Genomic DNA, 25,943 nt, shown 5'->3' on the forward strand with positions numbered 1-25,943 from the left:
ATATCAACTCCTACCCTTCCTGAAGCCACTGACCAGTTTGCTTCCTCTTTATTATCAGCAATGCACACAAGATAGCAGAATGGATTATACAGCTTCAAAATGTTTTGGGCTGGGGTTTGTTGTTTTTTGGAAGAAGATGAAGAGGTGATTTGATCATGGTATATATCACCACCTTCACAGGGAGAAAACGTCAAGTACTAAAGAGTTCTTTAACCCAATGGAGAAAGGCAGACCAAGAAACAATGCCTGGAAGACAAATGCAAATTGGCAACAAGACACAAAGGTTTAACAGTGAGGGTGATTAACCATTGGAACAAACTATCCAGGAAGTGGTGGATTCTCCATCTCCTGATGTTTTCACATAAAGACTGGATGCCTTTCTGGAAGATAGTATAAGCCAAATACAAGTTATTGGGCTAAGTATAGTGTAACTAGGTGAAATCCTGTGGCCTGTGTTATACAGGAGGTCAGACTAAATGGTCTAATGATCCATTCTGCCCTTAAAAATCTATTAATCAAAATTTCTCTGCTCTATATAATTCCAGTTGAATACAGCAAGAGTTAGTAATACACTGCATATCAGCGAACCAGATGGAGCATTTGGCAGATGGAAAGGAGTGCAGTTGTTATACCTGTAGCCCAATTCTTCTCCCAAACTAAGCAGTTCTTCTCCCTTCATGTTTACTCTTCAAAATCTCACTCTCATACCACTAATTCCAGTTAGTGATTGGGCCTGATTCCTTAGTGGGTCTGCCAGTGGTCATTTCCTAATGATCCTCAGGAGGTGCTCAGTGCTTAATAACTTTGGCAAAATGCTGACCCAGTGCAACAACCCTCCAAACAAGTTAGTCATGTCTCCAGGCTTGCGCTATAGGCTGAGGAATCTGAGCGCACAGAAAAAACATGTTTAAATCTCCCTGCAATTTACTCCAACCGTGCATCTTTCTTTCTCGAAGTGTAATCCTTGATTCTGCTTTTATTTAGGTGCAGGTGAAATATTTCTATAACATAATAATCCTGAGTGTGTAGCTTCTAGAAAAACATCCAATCTTGCTTTACTGTCATAATTATGATAATGAAGAATGAGATGGAGAGAGAAAAATACACTAATGGAATGGCATTTGGTCTTGCACAGAACCTCTCATAGTCAGAGGTGCCCATCCACTATTTCTTCTAATTTGTCATTCTTATCACCACCTTCAATGCCCTACCGAAATCTGCCCCTCTCTACTTGTTCTCCCTTGTAAGGCTGCACAGAATGCTGCCCCCCTCCACTGCACTCTGCCAGTGCTCCCTTCCTTGCCCACCCATCTGCCAGCTTCTAACACAACCACCTCCATGCCCTCTTTCATGCAGTCCCCTTTGCATGGTGTGAGGCTGTGAGTTCATCAACAAGGCCCCTACCTTGCCCTCACAAAAGTCCCTCTTAAAGATCCATTTCTCCCAGGCTGCCTACAAGCTGACGTTTACAAATTTGTCTATTGTTATTCCTGTTCCCTTGACTTCGGTCTACTTTTCTGTCCTCAACTTGTGAACCCCCCTGGGGCAGTGATTTCCTTCTTCAGGGTTTGGAATACACCTAGTGCACAGTGGATACTACTTCAAATAAATTAGTAATATTGGCAGTATTTAGTACACAGGAAAAGGGATGCTGGGGCTCAGAAGTGAAAGACAAGGACCTTCACACTGTGAAAGTTGGCTCTAAACTACTGGAGATCCCCTGAGGCAAAAGTTCAATTTATCAGTAGTTCCCTGTCACAATATAAAAAAACAAAGGCAAAAGAAGGAAGCCAGTAGTTCCTGTTAAGTGGTCAGTGGCTGTTACAGTTAACTTCATTTAAATTACAGTTTGAGCAATACACAGCACGCACTCTTCACCAGTGCTCTTTGTCCAAGGACTTCAAAGATGTTCTGCATCTCTTTATTTTTGCTTTTCTTTTTCAATGCAACTCTGAGCATAAAAATCTGCTCCTTCAATGTGAGGTCTTTCGGAGAAGCAAAAAGGGCCAGACCTGAAGTCTTAGATGTCATTGTAAAGGTACGTTCATTTTGATTAAACAAACATTGAATTCTCTTTGGACTTTTCAGCTAAATCATCCTGCAGGTTATTTTATCTCTACACACAAAAATTTCAAGTTAATGAATGATTGAGCATTAGAAACTGTTTTGTACTGCTAATGGTAAAAATTAATCTGTAGCCCAAAGTCACATGTTCAGCAAGTTTTATTTGTAGGGTAATGTAACAATAGAAACTGCAGATGCAATTTCCTTCATAAAGTTAGAGTTAGGACATGCTGGGAGTCTTTGATGCACAAGAAAAATATCTTGCCCTTTGAATCTATAGAGCTTTATTATAGTTTGAAGTGTTATTTACCTTATTTATTTAATCATTAGTCTGAAAGGCTCTCGTCTCACTAAGAAATGATCATCACAAGACATTCCCCTTAGCAGGACATTATAGAGTCATAGCTTCTAAAGCTGGAAGGGACCGTTATGATCATTTCGTCTGCCTGCCCATATAAGCACAGGCCATAGAACTTCCTCAAAATAATCCTGAGTGTGTAGCTTCTAGAAAAACATCCAATCTTGCTTTAAAAATTGCCAGTGATAGAGAATCCACCATGGCCCTTGGTAAATTGTTCCTATGTTTAATTACTCGTGGTTAAAAATGTATGCCTTATTTCCAGTTTGAATTTGTCTGGCTTCAATTTCCAGCCATTGGATTGTGTTACACCTTTCTCTGCTAGATTGAAAAGCCCATCATTAAATGTTTGTTCCCCAAGTAGAGACTTATAGATGGTAATCAAGTCACTCCTTAAACTCAAAGAGCTCAATCTATTTATCTTACCAAAGAGAAGGTTATCACTATAAGGCATGTTTTTCTAATCCTTTAATCATATAACTGTTGTTTAAACTGCTTCATAAGTGGGTACTATTAGAGCAGTGATTTAAAATTCAAAAGCCCGACTTCTTTAATGTATTGCAAGAAAAACATCATCACATTTTCAATGTGTTTCATGAACGAGGCCACAATGTTTTTAGAAGAGTACGGGTTCATTTGAAATGAAGCCATAAATACTGAAACCTTCAGATCCATGAAAATTATGGATTGTAACTTCAAAGCCTTGTTTAAAGATGTCATAATGATTGAATGTGTCATTCCAGCAGTGTGAAAGTATACACTTATTCCTAGCACTTAAAGGTGTAATTAGAATATATTAGCGCTTTGATAAATAGAATTAGTCAATTATTGCCTACAATTATTAATATGTCAAAGTATATCCTGGGACCAACATGGCTACCATAGAAGTCAGTCCAATAAACAATATTACCTCACCTACTTTGTCTCGCTAATGTGTCTTGGGTGATTAGTTCTCCTGTTCTAAAGTAAAGTGCTCTTACTCCCCTGTTCTCAGATACTATATTGGATTCATTTTACCTGCTGAACAGTTACAGTAAGGATTGTTTAGAATTATGACTAGAGGCTTTACTCGTGCAGGTATTCCTTACTCATAAGGGTAGTCCCATTGGAATCAGTAGCGTAGCTGGGTGGGGCCCGGGGGGGGAGCGGCCGTTCCCCCACCAAGCACAAGCGGCACCTTTTTAATTTTAGTCATCCGGGAGCCTGGGTTCCAACTCACAACAGTGGAAAAAAAAAAAGGCGCCACCCCCCATTGGTCTATCCAAACTCTCCCCTTCCCCACCCCCTGTCACCTGGGTGACCCTTTAAATAACTTTACCAACGCCTCCCTCCTTGCATCAGGTTGTAACATGAAGCAGCAGCTGATTGGTCAGAAGGCCCCCAAGTTATGATTTGATTGGCTGATACAGCACCACCCTAGGACGGAACAGACTGCACCATGTGCTGAAGAGGGGGAAAGGGGTTAATGGCACAGTATGCGATCCCTGGGGAATGCGCGCAGGGGACGGGATTGGGACATCCCCACCCTGCGGCTGCTTGGGGGTGCTCTGCTGGATGCATTAGCCTTCGGGTGGGCAGCTGGGTGTCCCCTCCCGAGATAGTACAGCCCAGCTCAGGGGTCCCCAGCTCAGCATGCACTGCGCTGGGTCTGGCCCATTGACTCCAAGTCCACGCTGCCCCCGAGGCAATGCTGCTGCCCCCGCTGCAGAGAGCGCTGCTGGGCTGCCCCCCATTGGGAGCCCCCTGCTGCTGGGATCCAGGAGCCCCATGCTGCTGGAATCCAGGGTCCCCCCAGCATCACCCCTCCCCACATGTTCTCCTCTTTCCCCCAGAGACCCCCAGCATGCGGGGTCCCAGCGCCCCAGGAGCTCCGGCCGCCCCCTTCCTTCCACATGCGGCCCAGCCAGGCCTGATGTTCCGCTCCTTGCTGCTGCGTGGGTCTGAACTGGGTGCCACCCGCTGCGGCGCTTTTACTGACGGGACAGCGCTCCAGGTCTTCAGCGGCACTTCGACAGCAGGACCTTCACTCACTTCAAGTGTCTTCAGCGGCACTGAAGCTTCATTGCCGAAATGCTGCCAAAGACCTGTGGAGCGAGTGAAGATCCCGCCACCAAGGTGCCATCAAAGACCCGGAGTGCTGCCCCATCAGTAAAAGCGCCGCAGCGGTGTTGCCTTTTTTTCCCCTGCTCCCCCTCTTCCCTCCACCTGGCTACGCCACTGATTGCAGTTACTTATGTGAGTAAAGGTTTACAGGACTGGGCCTTTCATTTGTGTTTTTATCTCCTAAATTTCAACTAAGCTAGAGAAGATTCTGCTTCCACAGAAAAATATTAGATCGGCATTTCCTTATTTGTCCCTTTCACGTGATCACAAAACTAAACCAGAAGGGATTTGCACTAAATTTACTTTCTTTGTAGCAGTGCTTAGTCTCTCCTGAAATTGGATCATTTCCAATTATCCTGCCAAAACAATACTTTATACCTCATTCACGTTTCCTATTTAGGGCAACAAATGCCCTTTCATAAATAACAAATATTAATATAGAATAGCCACTGAATATCTGGGCTGGAGCCTGGCCTCTGGTATTCTGCAGCACAAAGCAGTATTTAATGCTGCTTTAACTGTACAGCTGGGGGTTTTCCAGTGTAGGGGAATCCCTATCAGAGTTTGTTCTGTGCTACCCTTTTCCAGCTGTAGGGGGCATGCTGGCATGGAGAGCAGATGTAGTCACATATTCCAGTGATCCTGTCAGCGTAATGGCTTCTTAAGAACCATTACAAGCTAGCATAGGTTAGAGCTGCCCTGCGCCTGTTCTAATTGATTGGGGTCCTTATGTGTCAGCCGCTGTGTAAAAAGTAAAGAACTATTTAAATGAGCTGTTCCAGTCCCTTGGGTGCACAGTTGTACCTGGTTGTTCACAGATATTTGTGACTTGGTTCTTAGGTTCACCTTTTGTCCTACAATATTTACATTTAAATCTTTGTGATAGTCACTGTGACACTCTGTACCTCGTGGGAACACCCTACACTCCCATGTTCACCCTTGTAAAATGATTGTGCGGTATCCAATGCAAAGTTTATCATGCCAGGTGTCTTCGGAAGGCTCATGATGTACTGAACATTGTTATAGTAATGTTATAGGTTGTAATTTCATGTATATAGTTATGAAGCTGAAAACGTGTCCTCATGGCTTAAAGCAAGCCCAGGCAAAAACTCTCCAAGAGCAGAGGGGCAGTTCACACCTCATCAGGGCATGTATGGGACAAACCCAGCCCAGCCTCACAGGATCAAAGGGCTAGTCACTGGGCTAGTCAGTGTAGATTGCCACGGACTCGCAGGGGCGAAAGAAAATGCAGGCCTGTTATTTACCAGGCTGCACGTGGCAACAGACTATATTGGTAAGGGATGCAAGGAGAGTGTGGGTCACGATGCAAACTGCAGACACACACACACACACACTAAACTTAATCAATTTAAAAGTTTTATTGGGGATAATTACAAGGGGTAAGGGAGCAGCGTATGATTAGCTAATAGAGTTAATGAAACTTAAAACACACAATGACTAAAATATCTACTAACAATATTTATAAACAAAGATGCAGCATTTAGTAATAACTGATACTTACAAATACAAACCAACGCATAACGACCGGCAAACGTAGAAGCTCTATTTGAAACACGTGAGCTGAGAGAGAGGCTTCGAGGTGATCAGGCTCGGTTACAGGTATACACAGGACACACGGGTATACATAGGATACACGGGTATACACAGAATACACGGGTATACACAGAATTCGTTTTCTTTCTCCTCTCCCTGCCTGCACATGGCAGGCAGGCCATAAAGTACCCACAATGACATCATAGAAGTGTCATAGGGGACGGGGCCCAAAACCTGTTTGTGTTCATTTCTGATTGGCACAAGCAAAGTTTACACCATGTAGGGGAGCAGGTGCCTTAAAGTCTGGCTTCGCCCCCAAAAGGTGAGGAAATGCATATTGTCTTAGAATGCGTTCAACACTGAATGACAAAAGAAGAGGCCAGGGCAATACCGGTATGGGCAAGTTCTATAGGATGCAGACAGGAACTCATCTCAACATGCCCCCATGCCCTGGCCGAAATAGTTTGGCCGAAAACCTAAACTTCCGAGTCCGACTCCTCATTCCCACCTACGAGGGGATGCGCTTCGGGGGTGGAAGCGATGTAGGCCGAGGCACCAAACTTGTGAATGCAGGCTTTAATGAAGGCACATCCGAGACAGAGAAGAGCAAGCCCAACCAGAAGGGACACAAACAGGGATTGGAAATAGGATTTGTAGGGCGCAAGGCCAAGCCAATCGAGCCATGACCAAAACTGGAAGGACTCTCGTGACTCTTTGACAGTAGAGCTCAACGTTTGCAGGTCTTTAACAATTGAGGACAAATTAGGAGAAATAGAAGGCAAAGAAATGCAGCATTTATCAGCAAAGTCAGGATATACTTCAGCAAATTTAGTACAAAATGAGGAAGATTGTAACAAATATTGAATCATTAATCTATTTTGAATACTATACTGAACAAGGGAATTTAACTGCTGATTAATTAGGAAGAGGCCCTTGCCTGTAGTATTAGCAAGCATTTCAATAGCAAGGGATTGAAACAGCACTTGATCACGTAACATCATATAACCAACAGGGTTAAGACTAACAATAGAGGAGGCGAGGGAGGAAGCTGCTGTTTGCAAACCCAAAAAGAGTGGGTTAAGTTAGGGAGGTATTAGCATAAGAGAAACTCCACATAGAACAATTAGAATAAGTACCAACCCAAGTAGGGGCTGGGGTTAAACTATTACCAACAAAAACCCAACAATGAGATGCTGGAACTCTAATACTCTCAATTAAAGGAAAGCTATGATCACTTCGACCTGAAGCATTAAGAACTGGAAACACATGAGAATTAAATTGTGAAGAACAATTATTCCAAACACTAGAAGCAGCCCACTGCACATAGGGGGAAGAACAATTTACACTAGATATATTAAATGAAGAAAAATTATAAACTATTGGTACAAATTGAAAGGGTAATGGATATTTAGGTGAGAACTGAGTGGAGCAAACAAGACAACCTTCTGGACTCAGTGCTGACAGGGACTGGTTTCTGCTGACCTCCTGCACCCAGTAGGCAGCAAACCAAGTTGTAGTCCACCCTCTCCTAAGGGCTCCGTGGGCAAAGATGTTGTGAGGGAGAGCAGTATAACAAATACAAACCAACTATAAAATTAAACCAAAATAAATTTTAAATACAGATACATGCAAATACTTTGAGGGTATTTGAGGGTATACTTTTATGATGCTTTTTTGTTATGTTTGGGAGCCAAAGGTGGAAACCTGTTGAAATTGTTTGGTTAGCTTTATGCATAAATTGTTATTTTAAAACATTTTGGTTATGACATTCTTATAACTATATTTAAAAGTGCAAACAAGTTTATAAAAAGCCCAAACAAGAAATTGACATTTGTTAATATTATCTTTACCTTAATGTTAAGGTTTCCCCTTACATTTTTTTTTGAATAACAAATTAAAAAAAAAAACTTAAAAAACAAAACTGTGATTGATAAAAGAGAATTTCTTTGTTTGCTATTGCATTAGTTGTTGAGGCAGAAATATATGTACATATATTTGTAACTGAAACCTTTTTGAACTTTGCACAAAAAATTGGTGTTAATATACTATGATTACACCCCAACCATGATTTTAAAATAGTGTGGTACCACATCTTATATATATATTTTTAAAAGGGTATAAAATTGACTTTTGTTGCAACAAAATAAAAATAATTTTTTTTTTTGGAAAAAAAAATAGTCACGTGACACACACAAGATAGACACAACACACACATGACATACAGGACAAACTTACAATTAAAAACAAATGGCGCCAAAATTTTATTCATATTTATGCAAAATAACACAACCAAAAATAATAAGTAAAAGGGTTAAACATTTGAATAAATAAATTACCTTATTTAAAACTTGTAGCATAAATTTGATAAAAATATATTAGTATTTGCCAAATGTATTATATTAATTCGGTAACAAGGAATTTTGCATTACTTTATATTTAACATTATTTTAAAACTCTGCTATATGGAAATAAGAAAAGCCCATGTTACAAATATTAGTTAGTGGTTAGGATAAGAAGTAGAGAGTGCACTTCTGTTGCTTGACAACCATATCTTCAAGAAAGTTAGGAATAATTCCAGCTGTTGCATTCCTGAAGGGTTAAAATAATTAATTTACTGGATTTAAAGTTTTTACCTTGTTTTCTTTTTGTTTCTTGTTTTGTTCCGTTTTCAATTGCTTTATTTTTTTGGAGGTTTCTGTAAAAACTATAGCTTTTAATTTTTAAAACAAAAAGAGAGCCGAAGTGAGGAGAGGCGGAGGAGGGGAGGGGGGGGGGTGAAGAGCAACCTAGGAAGGTACAGAGACCTGAGCCAAGAAAGATTAACTCCATCAAGGTTAGTTATCGCAATAGGCAAAGCTTCTGCTACAGTTTTAGATTCAGTAAATTCTGGGGCTGTTGGCAGAGCTGGATACAGAGGAGTTTTAGGAGCTTCATATGGGGGTGGCAAAATTTTCTGAGAGGGACTTGGGGGGGGTAGTGATGGGCTCTACCTTTTCTGTCTTCTCCTCATTATCATCTTTAGGAGAGCCTGGGGCTGCCTGTTTAGCTGCAAACATTGTGCCCCCCGTGGAGGACAGAGCACAGATCAAAGGCCTTGCATATCATGCTAAACAGGACGGTGGAAACATCCTCAGAGTATCTGCCAGGGTTAAAGGCACAGTACAGCCTTTTAGAGTTTTGCCCGAGCCAAGGGAACAGATCCATTCTATTTTTGGATTGGTCAAATTTTGGCTAGTAAAAAGGTGAAACTGCAAATGTTGGAAATGTTCAGTTTCATTATCTGCGCGGTCTGCAGCGTGCCACGGGCATGGCCCAACTTCCTTGCATCCTGTTCGTGACGCCATGTAGATTGCCACGGACTCACAGGGGCGAAAGAAAATGCAGGCCTGTTATTTACCAGGCTGCACATGGCAACAGACTATATTGGTAAGGGATGCAAGGAGAGTGTGGGTCACGATGCAAACTGCAGACACACACACACACACTAAACTTAATCAATTTAAAAGTTTTATTGGGGATAATTACAAGGGGTAAGGGAGCAGCGTATGATTAGCTAATAGAGTTAATGAAACTTAAAACACACAATGACTAAAATATCTACTAACAATATTTATAAACAAAGATGCAGCATTTAGTAATAACTGATACTTACAAATACAAACCAACGCATAACGACCGGCAAACGTAGAAGCTCTATTTGAAACACGTGAGCTGAGAGAGAGGCTTCGAGGTGATCAGGCTCGGTTACAGGTATACACAGGACACACGGGTATACACAGGATACACGGGTATACACAGGATACACGGGTATACACAGAATTCGTTTTCTTTCTCCTCTCCCTGCCTGCACATGGCAGGCAGGCCATAAAGTACCCACAATGACATCATAGAAGTGTCATAGGGGACGGGGCCCAAAACCTGTTTGTGTTCGTTTCTGACTGGCACAAGCAAAGTTTACACCATGTAGGGGAGCAGGTGCCTTAAAGTCTGGCTTCGCCCCCAAAAGGTGAGGAAATGCATATTGTCTTAGAATGCGTTCAACACTGAATGACAAAAGAAGAGGCCAGGGCAATACCGGTATGGGCAAGTTCTATAGGATGCAGACAGGAACTCATCTCAACAGTCAGCAACAAAGGCTCTGTTGGACTCTTGAATGAGTCACCCCCCTTCCTTTGGTCAGTTTGGGACTGCGATGAGGTTTGGGACTGTTCACCCGACTCTGAAGTGGGGAGACAAAGCCAAGAGGGAAAAAAGAAGATGATAAAAGGGAGAGACATTTGCCAGGCTCTTCCTCTTCTACTTCACTTCCATCTACAGACATCACCACCAAGCGACTGAAGCGCTGATCAAAGGGGCGAGCCTGGCTGAAGGGAAACCAGCCAGCCTGTGATGAGATGTATCTAAGTTTGTAAGGGCATTGAAAGTGTTATCGTCAGCTTGGAATACGTTTTGCTTTTATTTCATTTGACCAAATCTGACTTGTTATGCTTTGACTTATAATCACTTAAAATCTATCTTCGTAGTTAATACATTTGTTTATTCTACCTGAAGCAGTGTGTTTGGTTTAAAGCATGTCAGAGACTCGCCTTGGGATAACAAGCCTGGTGCATATTAATTTCTTTGTTAAATTGATGAACTCATATAAGCTTGCAGCGTCCTGCATGCATAACTGGACACTGCAAGATGGAGGTTCCTAGGGTTGTGTCTGGGACCAGAGATATTGCCTAGTGACATTCGGTTGCACATACCAAGGAGCAGCTTACATGCCAGAGGCTGTGCGTGAACGGCCCAGGAGTGGAAGTTCTCACAGCAGAGCAGGGTGAGGCTGGCTCCCAGAGTCAAGGATTGGAGTGACCTAGCAGGTCACCAGTGCAGATAACACCAGGAGAAAGTCACAGTCACATGTAAGGAAAGAACAAATTATAGAGATTCCGAGTAGTTAGAAAACCTCAGTGTTACATTCATGTCTCCTGCTGCAACTGTATCTCCCCGATGCACTGATATTAGTTCATCATTGTATTATAGTAGCACCCATAATGTCCTATGTCCAAACATAGTTAGTTACAGTACCTGTCCCACAAAGCTGACATTCTACGAGTCTAATGCTACAAACACACACGTGAATAAATTTTCTCACACAAATAGTCCCAATTACTCAGGGAACCAATGCAACGGACACTGAAGTCAATGGAAAGACTCCTACTGGTTTTAATGGAAATTGGGTCAGGCACCAAGTGAGTAAAGTTACTTGTGTACATAAGTGCTTGCAGGATTGGGCCCAAAGAGGAGACAAGCTACAAAGGAGGGGGGAGAAAGATAAAACGTAACAGAGGTTGATGGGCAGAACCACCAGCTAGGGAAGATGAGCAATGCTCTCTAGGGTTGCCAATGCTCCAGGATTGTCATGGAGTCTCCAGGAATTACAGATTAATCTTTAATTAAAGATTATGTCCTCTGATGAAACCTACAGGGAGACAGCCAACCAAAATCGGCAACCCTAGCTCTTGCCAGCAGCAGTTTGTCCATTTCCTCAGGGATTTTTTTTATGGGTTCATAATCAAAGGATTTTTAACACAAACAAGCCTCGCAGAGCAGTGGGTTCCAAACTACCAGCCACCTTGACAGCTTCCCAGCCAGCTGGGAGGAAAGGACACATCCTTCACCCATGGTAGCTGCCACCACAGCTACTTCCCATCTACCTTCTAAACCTACCCCTAATTATCCATATGACAGGCAGGGCTCTGGGTTACCCCCATGCATGAGGGCTTGTGGAGGGGTAATTGTCCTTGTCACAATAATCAGTTTTTCTCTTTGTTCTTTTTTTAAATTTTCTAACCCTTGAAAATATACTGAGCACAAACAGGCTTTAAAGTCTTTGCTCTTTTCTGCTGCAGGTTATTTCTCGCTGTGACATCATGTTACTGATGGAAATAAAGGACAACAGCAACAAGATATGTCCCCTTTTAATAGAAAATCTCAATGGGTAAGGCAAACTACAAATGTGCATTCACTAACACAAGTACATTCAGAAAGGCAGAAGAGCTGCTAGAAAAACATAGGAATTGCCATATGGGACCATGGTCCATCTAGTCCAGTCTCCTGTCTCCAACAGAGGCCAGCATGAGATGCTACAAATTAAGGTTAAAAAAACCCTACAGTGGGCAGATAGGGGGTAATCTGGCTCTTACGGGTCTAAACCTAATTCCTAATAGTTAGAGATGGGTTCATATTGTGACGTTGCAGTCTATATGATTTTATAAAAATTTGATAAAGAGTGAATATAATGTAACTGGAATATGCTTCATGCAAAAGGTCTCTTGTAAAGTATCATTACAAACTTATTGTCTACTGAGTGTGGTCATCCTATTTGTATAAAGGTATCACTCTTGTATCTGAAACTAGAAATATGAAATATAACTCTGAGGGCCTATTGTAATTATGCAAAGTGTGGGCCATTAATGGTGGTTTGGAATCTTAAGAGCTCCCATCAACCAGGACAATTGACTGGATGGCTCTGTTTGCAGGCAGGCCTTCCTGTGAGTTAGGCTGGGAGGAATGAAGGCTTGGGGTCTTACAGTGATATGTGATCATGTCACCTGAACTGGAATCCATCTTTAACCTGGTGCTTTTCCAGTGAGGGGAGGGTGGAAATGCAGAGGGACAAAGGATTCCCGCCTTATGCAAAAGATATATAAATGGGTGGAACAGAACAGAGATGAGCCATCATGAAGAATCTCCCAGCTACCACCTGAGCTGGAACAAGAGCTGTACTGGGGAAAGAATTGTGCCCAGGCCTGGAAGGTGTCCAGTCTGAGGAAAAAAATTACTGAAGCATCTCTGAGGGTGAGATTATCTGTATTCAGTTTGATTAGACATAGATTTGCACATTTTATTTTATTTTGCTTGGTGACTTACTTTGTTCTGTCTGTTACTACTTCAAATCATTTAAATCCTACTTTCTGTATTTAATAAAATCACTTTTTACTTATTAATTAACTCAGAGTATGTATTAATACCTGGGGGAGCAAACAGCTGTGCATCTCTCTCTATCAGTGTTATGGAGGGCAAACAATTTATGAGTTTAACCCTGTATAAGCTTTATCCAGGGTAAAATGGATTTATTTGGGTTTAGACCCCATTGGGAGTTGGGCAGCTGAGTGTTAAAGACAGGAACACTTCTGTGAGCTGCTTTCAGGTAAACCTGCAGTTTTGGGGCAAGTAATTCAGACCCTGGGTCTTTGTTGGAGCAGACGGGAGTGTCTGGCTCAGCAAGACAGGGTGCTCGGGCCCCGAGCTGGGAGAAAAAACAGGGGTAAAAGTAGTCTTGGCACATGGGGTGGCAGCTCTCAAGGGGGTTTCTGTGATCCAACCCATCACACATATGCTTTTTGTTAGCATAAACTATTATAACTATGGATATTTCTGGTATCCATATAAAAATTCAAGCTTTCTTTGATTTTTGGTAAGTTCTGGCCTCCAAGAACACCCTGTGGTAATGAGTTCCACAGTCTAATTACGGAACATATGACAAAGTATTTCCTTTTATCTGTTTTGAATTTTTCCATCTTTCAGTTTAATTAAACGTCCCCATTTTCTTGCATTGTGAGACAGGGAGAACAGACACTCCTGATCTACCCTCTCTAAAGCATGCATTATTTTATATATTTCTGTTATGGACCTTTGTCTCCTTCCTAAGGTAAACAATACCGATCGTTTCAATCTATCTTCACATGGCAGCTTTACAAAGCCCCTAATCATTTTCATCACCCTTGTCCAAACCCCTCTAGTTCTGCAATATCCTTTTTTAAATGGGCTGACTGGTATGGCACATGATATTCTGAAATGGGGAGGAAAGGACAGATACAAAAGTCCATGTGATTTGCTAAGCACCAGAGCACTCCCTTGAAGGATCAGGTCCTTAGACTGAAAGATCTCAGATTGAACTTCATGCATAAAAAAATACAGTAGAAGAGAACTAGGCTCTTTGACTGGCTTACTGAAGAAGACTAGCAGCAAAGTCATTTACAGGCTAATTTTGAAAAAATGTGTCTGATTAGGGTAGGGTTCAGTAGGTCTAAAACTAATGCATCATGGGAAATAAAATGAAGACAGACAGACTTGGCTGACAGCATACAAAGAAGGGGGAATTCACCTTTAGCTAGAAATAAAAATTGTCTTTGTTGGATAAAAATAATACTGAGATGAAAACTATATTCCTGTAAGTTTCTGCTCTAGAAAATATAATGCATTTATGGATGGATGGAAGTGAGACATAGGAAAAGAATAGAAAGTACAGTACAGAGCATAAAGCCTGAGGTTAAAAAACGCAGCATGAGAGGCGTAGAAAAAAAAATGTGAATAATTATACAAGAGGACACCAAAGATAGTTTTAGGTGACTTCTCTCTGTAACCCAACACAAGAAGTCAGTGTTTCAGACCCTCTTACATGTGTTTACTAATATAAGATTAAATAGAATTCCAAACCCTTATAGAGACAAATCTACTTAAAATATTCTCTTTCTAGTCAGTACCAAGAAGAATATGACTACGTGATCAGTAAAAGGTTAGGAAGAAAGTCCTATAAGGAACAATATGCTTTTATCTATAGGTAAGTGAATTCCATACGTTATGTTTCTGTCTCCGTTTGCAAGCTATTCTTATATAGTAAAAAGATTACAAATTAATGCAAAACGCAGCTGCCTGCTGGCTTAGCAGTGTCAGTGCCAGAAAGCCTATCACACTAGTTTTCACACAACTATACTAAATTCACATTCACTTCCAATTACAAGTCAAGATGTTGACTTTGATACAGAAAGCCCTATACGAGCAGGGTTCTGGCTGTGTGAAACCCTGGCCCTACTAAAATCAATGGCAAAACTCCCATAAACTTCAGTGGGGCTAGGATTTTCTCCCTATGTCCTGTCATGGTAGCAATGATCCATACCTGCCAACATCCTTAGGCAAGAAGAATAGAAGATTTTTAATGTGCATAAATTGAGTTGGGCCTTGCCTAGCTTGTATCCTAGTTACAGCCGTCAGTGTAGCTGTACCAGTTCAACCTCAATGTAGACAAGCAAAGGTGCTATTCTTAGCCAACCTTCAGTCTCTGGAAGCGAAGGAGGTGGGATAGTAACTCTGAGCTAGAAATCACGGTTGATGTTGAAATGTATGGTTATTCTACTGACATATTGAATAGGAATTTTATTAAGTCTTCACAGCTGCAATGTAATGTAGCTTTTGCTACTAGCCAAGAAATTACTAAGTGAAGTGATATGACCAAACTATTAGTGAATGTGATATCTAATATTCTATTGATGGGTTAAATTACTTTGCAGATCAAATGTGGTGTCAGTGAAGCAAACCTATCAGTATCCAGATATTCAGCCTGGAGATGTAGATGCTTTTTCTAGAGAACCCTTTGTTGTCTGGTTCAAGTCTCCAAAAACTGGTGAGAAGCTGCCAAGATCTTATTGTCCTCTCCAAGTTTTTATAAAATGAGAAAATAATGAATGAAGCCGCATTTCAATGCATATAGGGTATCTCGGGATTTGGGTAGCTTGCTGTAGGAGTCTGAGATAGCTAGGCTTATCCTCATATGAAGCTTGGATATTGGTATTTAGAACTTACTTTAATTGTAAGATTGTCGACAAGTTTGCAGACTTGTAAGGAAACTTCACTACACTACACTGAGCTATGTCATCCCTTCCACTGGGCGACAAGAAGTGGGTAAAAAGGCCCAATCTGAAGGCTCTATTAGCTCTTAGTAGGATAGAGTTCACATTGCAGGGCATAATTCCATAAGATATGGAGCACCCTCCTGTCTCATGGACATCAGAGGCTTAACATATATGAAGATCAGGCTATAATTCCTCTACCCATCAGAGGCAGAGAAGAAAAACGTCATCAATGATTGACTTCCTCAGAAATACAAACTAGACCTAGGTCTCCCATATATTTAGGTTTCTGTTCATATGATATTAATGTGATTTGTGTTGCTGATGCAACCATCAAAGTTAGTATTGTTACTGGTTGTCCATAGGGTTCTCATTTTCTTATAGGTCCAGTAACACAAAGTACATTGACATCATATTCTAATGAGCAAAATAGATAGAAGTGCAATTGTTCTATTAAAATTTGGCTAAAACCAGAAATAAGTATTGGAGAAGAATATTGCAACCTTACGCTGTATCTTTTTCAACTGAAAGAAAACATAGAAAAAATGGATTTTCCATTATGTAAAACCCTAAAATGTGCAATGTGTCAGGTTTGTGATCATGGTCATTTTGAATGAAATCTAGCAGCTGGACTATTAAGGTTCAGTTATACAAGGTGCCGAGCACTTGTCCTGATCCAGTAGAACACTTAAGCAAATACTTAATTTTATCTATGCGAGCGACTCCATTGGAGTCAGTGGGATTATTCTGTGTGCTTAAGAGTTCCGTTGGATCAATGCTCAGCACCCTGCAGAAACCAGACTTAACAGCTCACCTGCTAGAATTCCGATCATCGTGATCACGAACGCTGCACATAGCGCGCATTTAAGAGATTTTTTCCATAATGGAAAAACATTTCTGTACCCTTTTGTTTCAGTTGAAAGGTTGGATAAATTCATTTGATAGACACCAGGTGCTAATGTGCTTAAGAGAAGATGCTTAATGATCCAGGTTATCGTTTGTCCTCAGACTAACTACATTCCTCAGTATAAAAAGTTGTATGAATGAAGTATTTTTATTAAAGAACACACATTTTCATTTCAAACTACTTTTTCTTATCTCGATTATTATTTTTATAAAGGATAAAAGTCATTTAACCATTTTTCCTGGGAATTTGCTTTGTTTAAAAGTTGTTAAAGAATTTGTGATAATCCCTCAACACACCACACCTGAAACAGCTGTGCGGGAAATTGATGAGCTCTATGATGTGTATTTAGATGTCAAACAGCACTGGAAATCTAAGGTGAGTCACCGTTAAGCTCACATATTTATACTGCTAAACATAGATTTGAGAAAGAAAGGATTTAGTGACACTGAATCATTCTGGTGCCAACATTATGAGGCTCGTGATTTCAAAACTGTTGATGCAGTTAAGAAACTCTGATACATTTTCATGTAGTTCTACACTTTCTGATCAGTAAACTGGATGTCTCTGTAGAAAACATGCTTCTTAAAAGTGTCTTCTCCCTCACCCTTGTGTTTTGCTCCTGAGAATGCAGAACTGCAATCTGGTTCAAAGTCAGTCTAACCAGGCCAGCCTTATCACAGGTATGTAAACAGATTGAGTTTCAAAAGTGACAGTTACCTGAAAATGGTGTTGCCATACCAGGAGTTTATTGACCAATATCTTACTTCGGAGACACAGAATATCTTCCAGGAAAAGCAAACATATCAATCTCTGCTCTGTGTCTGTTCTTCTATCTCGCCCACCACTCTGGTACTGACATAGTAGAGAGTGATTTCCTGGCATAGTTAGAGATCCTGATTCTGATCTCTTTTTAAACTGGTGTAAATCAGGAATTACTTCATTGAAGTCCATAGATCTGTATACCATTGTAAAACCAAAGAATATGAGATCAGAATCAGGTTCACTATACTTGACACAGAAGTTTAGCTCATTGCCCAATCTACTGTAGTATCCTGTCCCCAACAATGAGCAACATATGACGTTTCAGAGAAAGAAACAAATGCATAACGTACCTAAACCAATAGTCTAATGCTATACACTGGGGTGGAAAATTCCGCCCTGATCCCTGGAGACGAGTTGGAGTCCTCATTAGTTGACCTTATATAGCCACAAATGCTATTAATGGGCATAAAAAAAATCGGATCCTATTTTTAATATTCATCCTCATTACCTTATTACCCCCTGTGGCAGTGAATACTACAGCATGAATAAAGTATGCTTTGGGATGGTGGTATTTGCTCTAAATTCACTGCCCTTTCATTGATGGTGCCCTTGTTCTGCTATTATGAGACAGGGTAAAGAGAGAAAACAGAGCACTTTCCATTATATCCTTCATCATTCAGATGATCAACTATGTCTCCTCTAATACTTTCCTTACCAACAGTAGCTTTGGCAATATCTCATACCTTTAGCCATTGTTGTTGCATCTCTCTTTGATCTCCACTATGTTCTCTTTATGTGGACAGAGTACTCCAGCATCCCAAGCATCCCATCTGTTTGCTTTTTACTGCACATTGTGCAAACATCTTTAATGAGCTCTCTGCACCAGCTCTCATGTCCCTCCCTGCCCTGCACCCTGTCCATTCACCCACCCAAGAATCCAGCAAGTTTAGAGCCCATCAAAAGTGTATGAGACGTCTGGACTGAGTCTCACTCCATCCTCCATAAGGTGCATTACTGTTTCTTACATTGTAACTCTGTCTAACAGTCAAGTGAAACCCAGTTGCTGAAAGTGTCCTCCTAAGTTGTACACAAATTCTGTATCTGCACTGATACACACGCACAGGCAAACACTTACATATGTGCTTATCTTACATTTGTAAAGCTACACACATGCATAAACATTTGCAGGCCACAGGCCACTTTTCTTTATTGCTCTCTGAAATGTCTATTTTTGGGACACAGTTTAAGTGGCATCTCAAGAACTGAGCTCATCATGTGTACAATGCAAAAGATGTGGGTTCTTAAATATTATTTGGGGCCAATTGAACAACATTTAGCAATGCCAGAAATGCCCCTCTGTCATGTACATTGGCCAAACCAGACAGTCTCTACGCAAGAGAATAAACGGACACAAATCTGACATCAGGAATCATAACATTCAAAAACCAGTAGGAGAACACTTCAATCTCCCTGGTCACTCAGTAACAGACCTGAAGGTGGCAATTTTGCAACAGAAAGACTTCAAAAACAGACCCCAGTGAGAAACTGCTGAGCTTAAATTGATTTGCAAATTAGATACCAGTAACTCTGGCTTGAATAAAGACTGGGAATGGCTGAGCCATTACACTACTTGAATCTATTTCCTTATGATAACTATCCTTACACCTCTTGTCAACCCTCTGTTGACCATCTTGATTATCACTACAAAAGTTTTTTCCTGCTGATAATAGGTCATCTTAATTAATTAGCCTCTTAGAGCTGGTATGGCATCTTCTCTGTATGTGTATATATACTCTTCTTATATGTTCCATTCTATGCTGTAGCCCACGAAAGCTTATGCTCAAATAAATTTGTTAGTCTCTAAGGCACCACAAGTACTCCTGTTCTTTTAACATATAGTTTGGCTCCAACACCAAATCTAAAGAAAATAAGCATTCTGAAAACCTTTCCCAGCTTGCTGTGCATTTCCAGTCCTCTGCTCACCACATTACTTACAAGTGTTCTGGTCTCAGAGATGGAATATCTGCAAACAAAACTCCCAGAATAAAAATTACAGCTGCCATTCAGCAAGGAAAGTATATGTATATTTCAATCTCTGTATATCTTTGTACAGTGAAATATGGGTTCTGCAAATAGGATGGTGGATTTTTCTTTTTCTTTTAAACTATATGCCAACATTGAAAAAAAATCCCATTCCTCTCTCTCTCTCTCACACACACACACACACACACACACCTCAAGTAATAACAAGCAGGTATTTAAAGATTATTTATATCTAATTAGATGTCAGGCTAAATCACACTTACAGACCTGAACCTCCTACCCATGCAAATATTGGTTTGGAGTAGAGTTCGCAATTTCAGTCTTTCCATAATGGACCAGATCTGAGCAAGGAGTTTGGAATTTGAATCTAGTGTCATCAGACAGTACTGTAATAAATAAATAATAAAAATAGTAAATCAATGTTAAGATTACTACTAAGCCAAATACATCCTTTATGCAATCTGTGGACATCACTGGAGTTATAGCTGGGATAGCTATAGCTGGTCTGAGTAATTCAGTGGAAGCAGGATCAGACCCTCTATATTAATCGTATCTATTTCAGTGATACTCAGTCTGAGGCTTGCGAGCTGCAAGTGGCTCTTTAATGTGCATCCTGTGGTTCTCTGCAGCACATGATATTAAAACAGTGTGATTTAAATTATTAACCTAAGTTATTAACCAATCAAGATGTTTTTACTATGTTATTAACCAATTGTAGCTGATAAAATAATAATACTTGGTCAGTCATTTTGCTGTGAGAATAATTATATATTTACCATCATACTGTTTAAATATGAATAGTACTATAGTAAATGAAACAATGAATTCACACAACTGTGGCTCTTTTGGGTAATGTTGATCACTAGTTTAGCTCCCAAACCACTGAGGTCTGAGTGTCACTGATCTATATATTTTAAATATCCATCCCTGTTTTTACTGCCATTTTAAAAATGGTGTCTGAGGATTTATTGCTGATAAGTTAACTTATCTCTTACAATCTTGCCTTTCAGAACTTCATCTTCATGGGGGACTTCAATGCTGGCTGTGGTTATGTTCCAAAGAAGCACTGGAAGAACATCAGACTGAGAACTCACTCTGAGTTTGTGTGGCTAATTGGCGACAAAAATGACACAACAGTTAGGAACAGCACAAACTGTGCATACGACAGGTAACAATTCACTTGAGAAACATTCAGTGGGGATCCCCAAGGTAGAAAGACTATGCCTGGTAAGGCATTTGCAGGATACTAGGTCACGTGAGATGGAGGGAGTACCACAGAGACATTGGGAATGGCCAGCGTTGCACTAAAGAAGCCCTGGTGTTGGTTACTCCATTATCAGGTCATTATTTTGCTAAATCACTCACCACACAACATAGTTACTTTTTTTTTTAATCTTCAAAATCGGACACGTCTAGGAGCATTAGACATCTCTGAATGACTCTTTGCTTCTTTTAGAATTGTGATCCATGGTGAAAAGCTCATCAACGCTGTTGTCCCAAACTCAGCAGATATCATTGATTTTCAAAAGGCCTTTGGAATGACTGAAGAGCAGGTATGGCTTCCTTTTTGGTTTTTCATTACAGGACCATATGCAGTGCTTAAACAATGAGTTTGCCAAATAAAGAATATTCTGATTTTGGATGGTGCGTGTTGAATGCATTGCCTTCTAATCCACAGACGCAATGTGCTACATATCTGTAAACCAATATAGCAGCTGGCTCCAAGAGAGACTCTCAGCTCCTGTATCTGTATGCAGGGGCAGCTCTAGGAATTTGGCCGCCCCAAGCACGCCGGTCCCGTGGCTCCGGGGGACCTCTTGCAGACGTGCCTGCGGAGGGTCCGCTGGTCCCGCGGCTCCGGTGGAGCATCTGCAGGCACGCCTGCAGGAGGTCCATCGGAGCCGCGGGACCAGCGGACCCTCTGCAGTCATGCCTGCAGGAGGTCCACCGGAGCCACCTGCCGCCTTCCCGGCAAAATGCCGCCCCAAGCGTGCGCTTGGCGTGCTGGGGTCTGGAGCCGGCCCTGTCTGTATGGTTAAGTGTACCTGCTAAAAGCGCAGTGGGTTATCATATCACGGTAGAGTGGGAAAGGTCTTTTTGGAATGATGAGGCATAATGCCGGAGCTCCTGTAAGATAACATCCTGTCTAGTGGCACTCTGTCTTGAAGAGAAACAGTAATGTTTCAATTATCAGAGGGGTTAGTATGGATCTGTAAAAGCAGAAGAGAGTCCTGTGGCACCTTATAGACTAACAGATGTATAGGAGCACAATAAAGCAACAAACAATAAAAATATTGAATAATGGCCCTATTTATAAAACCAGTCTGTAACAGTCCGGTGCAGGGGCTCGGCCCTCTCAGGTGCGGCAGGGAGCCAGGCCGACTCACTACACGGCCTAAGTTTGTTATCAGTCTCCGAAGGTCCAGGGGTTCCGCCCCTCAGGCGGGCTGAACAAAAGGCAAGCAGTCAATAAGGCCCACGCCCTCAGTCAGGGCGGGGCAGCAAATAACAGTTCTAAGCTCAGACCCTCAGTCCGGGACTGAGCACACAGAGTCACTGAGATAAACCCAGGCCCTCCGTCGGGGCGGGGCAGAAAACAATAGTTCAAGGGGCTCAGGTCCTTACAGCAGGAGCTGAGCAATAACACAGTCAGAAAGCCCAGGCCCTCAGTCAGGGCGGGGCAACAAACAATAGTTCAAGGGGCTCAGGTCCTTGCAGCAGGAGCTGAGCTACAGCAATAGTTCTGAAAGGGGGTTCCAAAGAGGATGGATCTAGACTGTTCTCAGTGGTAGAAGATGACAGAACAAGGAGTAATGGTCTCAAGTTGCAGAGGGGGAGGTTTAGGTTGGATATTAGGAAAAACTTTTTCACTAGTAGGGTGGTGAAGAACTGGAATGGGTTACCTAGGGAGGTAGTGGAATCTCCTTCCTTAGAGGTTTTTAAGGTCAGGCTTGACAAAGCCCTGGCTGGGATGATTTAGTTGGGTTTGGTCCTGCTTTGAGCAGGGGGTTGGACTAGATGACCTCCTGAGGTCCCTTCCAACCCTGAGATTCTATGATTCTATGATTCTAAGCCCGGGCCCTCAGTCAGGGTGTGGCAACAAACAGCAGTTCTAGCCCAGATCCTTACAGCAGGAGCTGAGTAACCAGAGTCAGAGGTTTAAGCTCCAAGCCCTCAGTCAGGGCGGGGCAACAACCAGGAGTTCTAGCCCAGACCCTCAGGCAGGGGCTGAGCAGACCGAGTTAGTGATTTAAGCTCCAAGCCCTCAGTCAGGGCTGAGCAGACAGCATTAGTCCAGGGCTCAGGTCCTTGTAGCAGGAGCTGAGCTACAGCATTAGTTCAGGGCTCGGGTCCTTGTGGCAGGAGCTGAGCTACAGCATTAGTTCAGGGCTCAGGTCCTTGTGACAGGAGCTGAGCTACAGCAATAGCTCCTGAAGCCCAGGCCCTTAGTCAGGGCGGGGCAATAAACAATAGTCCAAGGCTCAGGTCCTTGTAGCAGGAGCTGAGTAGTCACCACAATACAGGGGCTCAGGCCCTTGTGTCAGGCGCTGAGCCACAGCAGGTAAGTGCAGGCTTCTCTGCCTGAACGCTGGTAGGAGGGGGAGTCTGCCACCCGTGAGTGGGGTGGCAGGGGGGGACACAGGCCCACCCACTCCACTGTGTCCCAGCCCGGGGCCCTAGTAGCGGCTATCACTGCCGCTGGTCAGTGGGGTCCTGACCGCAACACACTGACATGGGCATGTCAGTGCCCTCAGCCTGACAGGGGTCGGCTACCCCCGGGCTACACTCCATCTCCCCCTCCTCGGGTACCTGCTCGTCTCTGGGGTCGGGCGCTGGGTCCCACACCATGGGCTCCTCGCCGTGCTGAGAGCCGGCTAGCTCGGGCTGCTCCTCCGGACTTGGGTCGGGGGGATGCTCCACCAGCTCCTCGGGGTACCGAGCTCGGGGCAGGCTCGGCCAGTCCTCTTCCGGATACCTGGCTTGGGGAAGGCTCGGCCAGTCCTCCTCCGGGTACCTGGCTCGGGGAAGGCTCGGTCCGTCCACCTCCGGATACCTGTCTCGGGGAAGGCTCGGTCTAGCAGGAGCTCGGGCAGGAGCGTCTGTCCTCTCCGGCCGCCGGGCTCCAACTGAGCATTGGGGCCGGGCCTTTATACTTCCTGTCCTGCCCCTTGACTTCCGGGGGGCGGGGACAGGTGGTGATGGCTCCGCCCACTGAGGTGGCTGTTCTGGTTCCTCTCTCTCCGGTGCGGCCGGGAGCCAGGCCGACTCACTACACAGTCTTAGCTTCATTTCCATGTATAAAGCTTTTACTTTCACAGGAATCACTTCACCTACCACTGAAATGCAGCCACCCCTAGAATAGAATATGGCAGATTAGCTAACAATGCATAGCAGCACTGCATAACACAGGAACAGGACCAGAAGGGAAGAATACTTGTATCCAACTAAAGCTGTGTTTTGTGCTACATACTGTGAATATATATTTTTAACTTCACAGGCTCTGGAAGTTAGTGATCACTTTCCAGTAGTGTTTGAGCTTAAAACTACACGGAGTTTCCTCAACGGACCAAGATCACTTGCTGCAAAGAAAAGAACAACAAGAACTCTCCACCATTTGTCATCCTAGGCACCTTGAATTCTCATGCTATCATCCTTTGTGTGTACATTAAAATAGTAAAAACACCCCACAAACATTCCCTTTAAAACAACAGATAATGTTTAAAACTTAGCCTAGTTGTACTCTCTCCTGATGCAATATTTAGTAGAAAAAACAATACTTTGTTTAAATGTGAAATATTATCTAGGAAGATGAATGAAGTCTGTCGATTATTACAAGGTAACTAAAAATAAATCAGCTAAAATTAACATTGCTGAATTCTTGTCATGCTGAATACAAATGTAGTGAGATGTTTTAATGTGAAATGCTTTCACACTTTCTTCTTCTAGGCCTGTTGGACTGAGAAGTCTGTTTATGCATAATTGTTCTAGAATTCTGGCATTCCTGTTTTGTGTCATACAGGTAAAAACTTTTAGTGTTAAGGGCTCAGAATAGCACTGCAAGCAGGGGCGGCTCTAGACATTTTGCCGACCCAAGCACGGCGGCATGCCACAGGGGGGGCGCTCTGCCGGTCACCGGTCTCGTGGCTCCGGTGGACCTCCCGCAGGCGTGCCTGCAGAGGGTCCGCTGGTCCCGCGGCTCCACCAAAGCCGCGGGACCAGCGGACCCTCCGCAGGCACGCCTGCGGGAGGTCCACCAGAGACCTGCCTGCCACCCTCCCGACGACCAGCAGAGCGCTCCCCGCGACATGCCGCCCCAAGCACGCGCTTGGCGTGCTGGGGCCTGGAGCCGCCCCTGACTGCAAGGGTAGCACTACTTGCAGTATACTCTTATTCTGCTCTTTGGGACAGATCAATTAACTTCAACTGAGCTATGGCAGTTTACACCAGCTAAGGATCTGCCCCATTAACCCACCATGTTTCAGAATACAGTAACTCCTCACTTAAAGTCGTCCTGGTTAACTTTGTTTTGTTGCTGATCAATTAGAGAACATGCTTGTTTAAGGTTGCTCAGTGCTTCCTTATTACGTCATTTGGCAGCCGCCTGCTTTGTCCACTGCTTGCAGGAAGAGCAGCCCATTGCAGCTAGCTGGTGGGGGCTTGGAACCAGGGTGGACTGGCAGCCCCCCCCCCCCCCATCAGCTCTCCATTCCCCTAAGTTCCATGTGCAGCAGCCACCCATCAGGCTCTCAATTGCCGGCAGTTCAGCTGTCCCTCCTCCCACTGCCATGTGCTGCTCCTTCCCTCTGCCTTGGAGCTGCTCCCCAGAGCCTCCTGCTTGCTGTGAGGGGGCAGGGGGAGAAGAGGGTAGCTAATGTCAGGGTTCCCCTTCCCCCCTCTTCCTGATCCCCGCTTACCCCATCTCCATAGAGCAGGGGGGACACACAACAAGGCTCAGGACGGAGAGAGCTTGCCCGCAGCAGCTGCTGTCTCAACTTGCTGAATCTACTTAAAAAGGCAGTGTACTTAGAGTGCGGTCAGCATCCTTAAAGGGGCAATGCACATCTCTCTCTCTCTCTCTCTCTCACACACACACACACACACACACACACAGTGTGTCTCTGTCCGCCATGCGGTCTCCCCTCCATCCATTTGTGTTGCCTTATAGAGTGTGAGGCTGATTGCCCTTGAGGGTTCAGCTGATTGTTAGTTCATCATTTAGCAGTAAGGCATTCCCTGGGAAATATCCAACCCTCTGACTTCACTACCTCAACCAAGCTTCGCAATCATCATCTCTGTGTACCAGTATTAAATTGTTTGTGCGTGTATATACATAATATAGTCTTTTGTCTGGTGAAAAAAAATTCCCTGGAACCTACCTCCCCACCCCACCCCACCCCTGCACACACACACACATTTACATTAATTCTTAGGGGGAAATTGGATTTGCTTAACATTGTTTCGCTTAAAGTCACATTTC

The 25,943-nt window shown here is 43.0% G+C and overlaps 1 protein-coding gene across 1 annotated transcript; it reads left to right on the forward strand.

Moving 5' to 3' along the window:
* The first annotated feature begins 1,833 nt into the window (after positions 1 to 1,833).
* Positions 1,834 to 24,331, forward strand: DNASE1L3 (deoxyribonuclease 1 like 3). Its single transcript, XM_045024468.1, has 8 exons — positions 1,834 to 2,038; positions 11,974 to 12,062; positions 14,604 to 14,687; positions 15,415 to 15,527; positions 16,923 to 17,035; positions 20,476 to 20,633; positions 20,922 to 21,018; positions 23,964 to 24,331. The coding sequence occupies exons 1-8, from the start codon at positions 1,907 to 1,909 to the stop codon at positions 24,090 to 24,092; spliced, it is 915 nt and encodes a 304-aa protein (XP_044880403.1). The 5' UTR covers positions 1,834 to 1,906; the 3' UTR covers positions 24,093 to 24,331.
* Positions 24,332 to 25,943: the final 1,612 nt, after the last annotated feature.

This window comes from Mauremys mutica, chromosome 7 (genome assembly GCF_020497125.1).
Source record: "Mauremys mutica isolate MM-2020 ecotype Southern chromosome 7, ASM2049712v1, whole genome shotgun sequence".
In the NCBI taxonomy this organism is placed as follows: Eukaryota; Metazoa; Chordata; order Testudines; family Geoemydidae; genus Mauremys; species Mauremys mutica.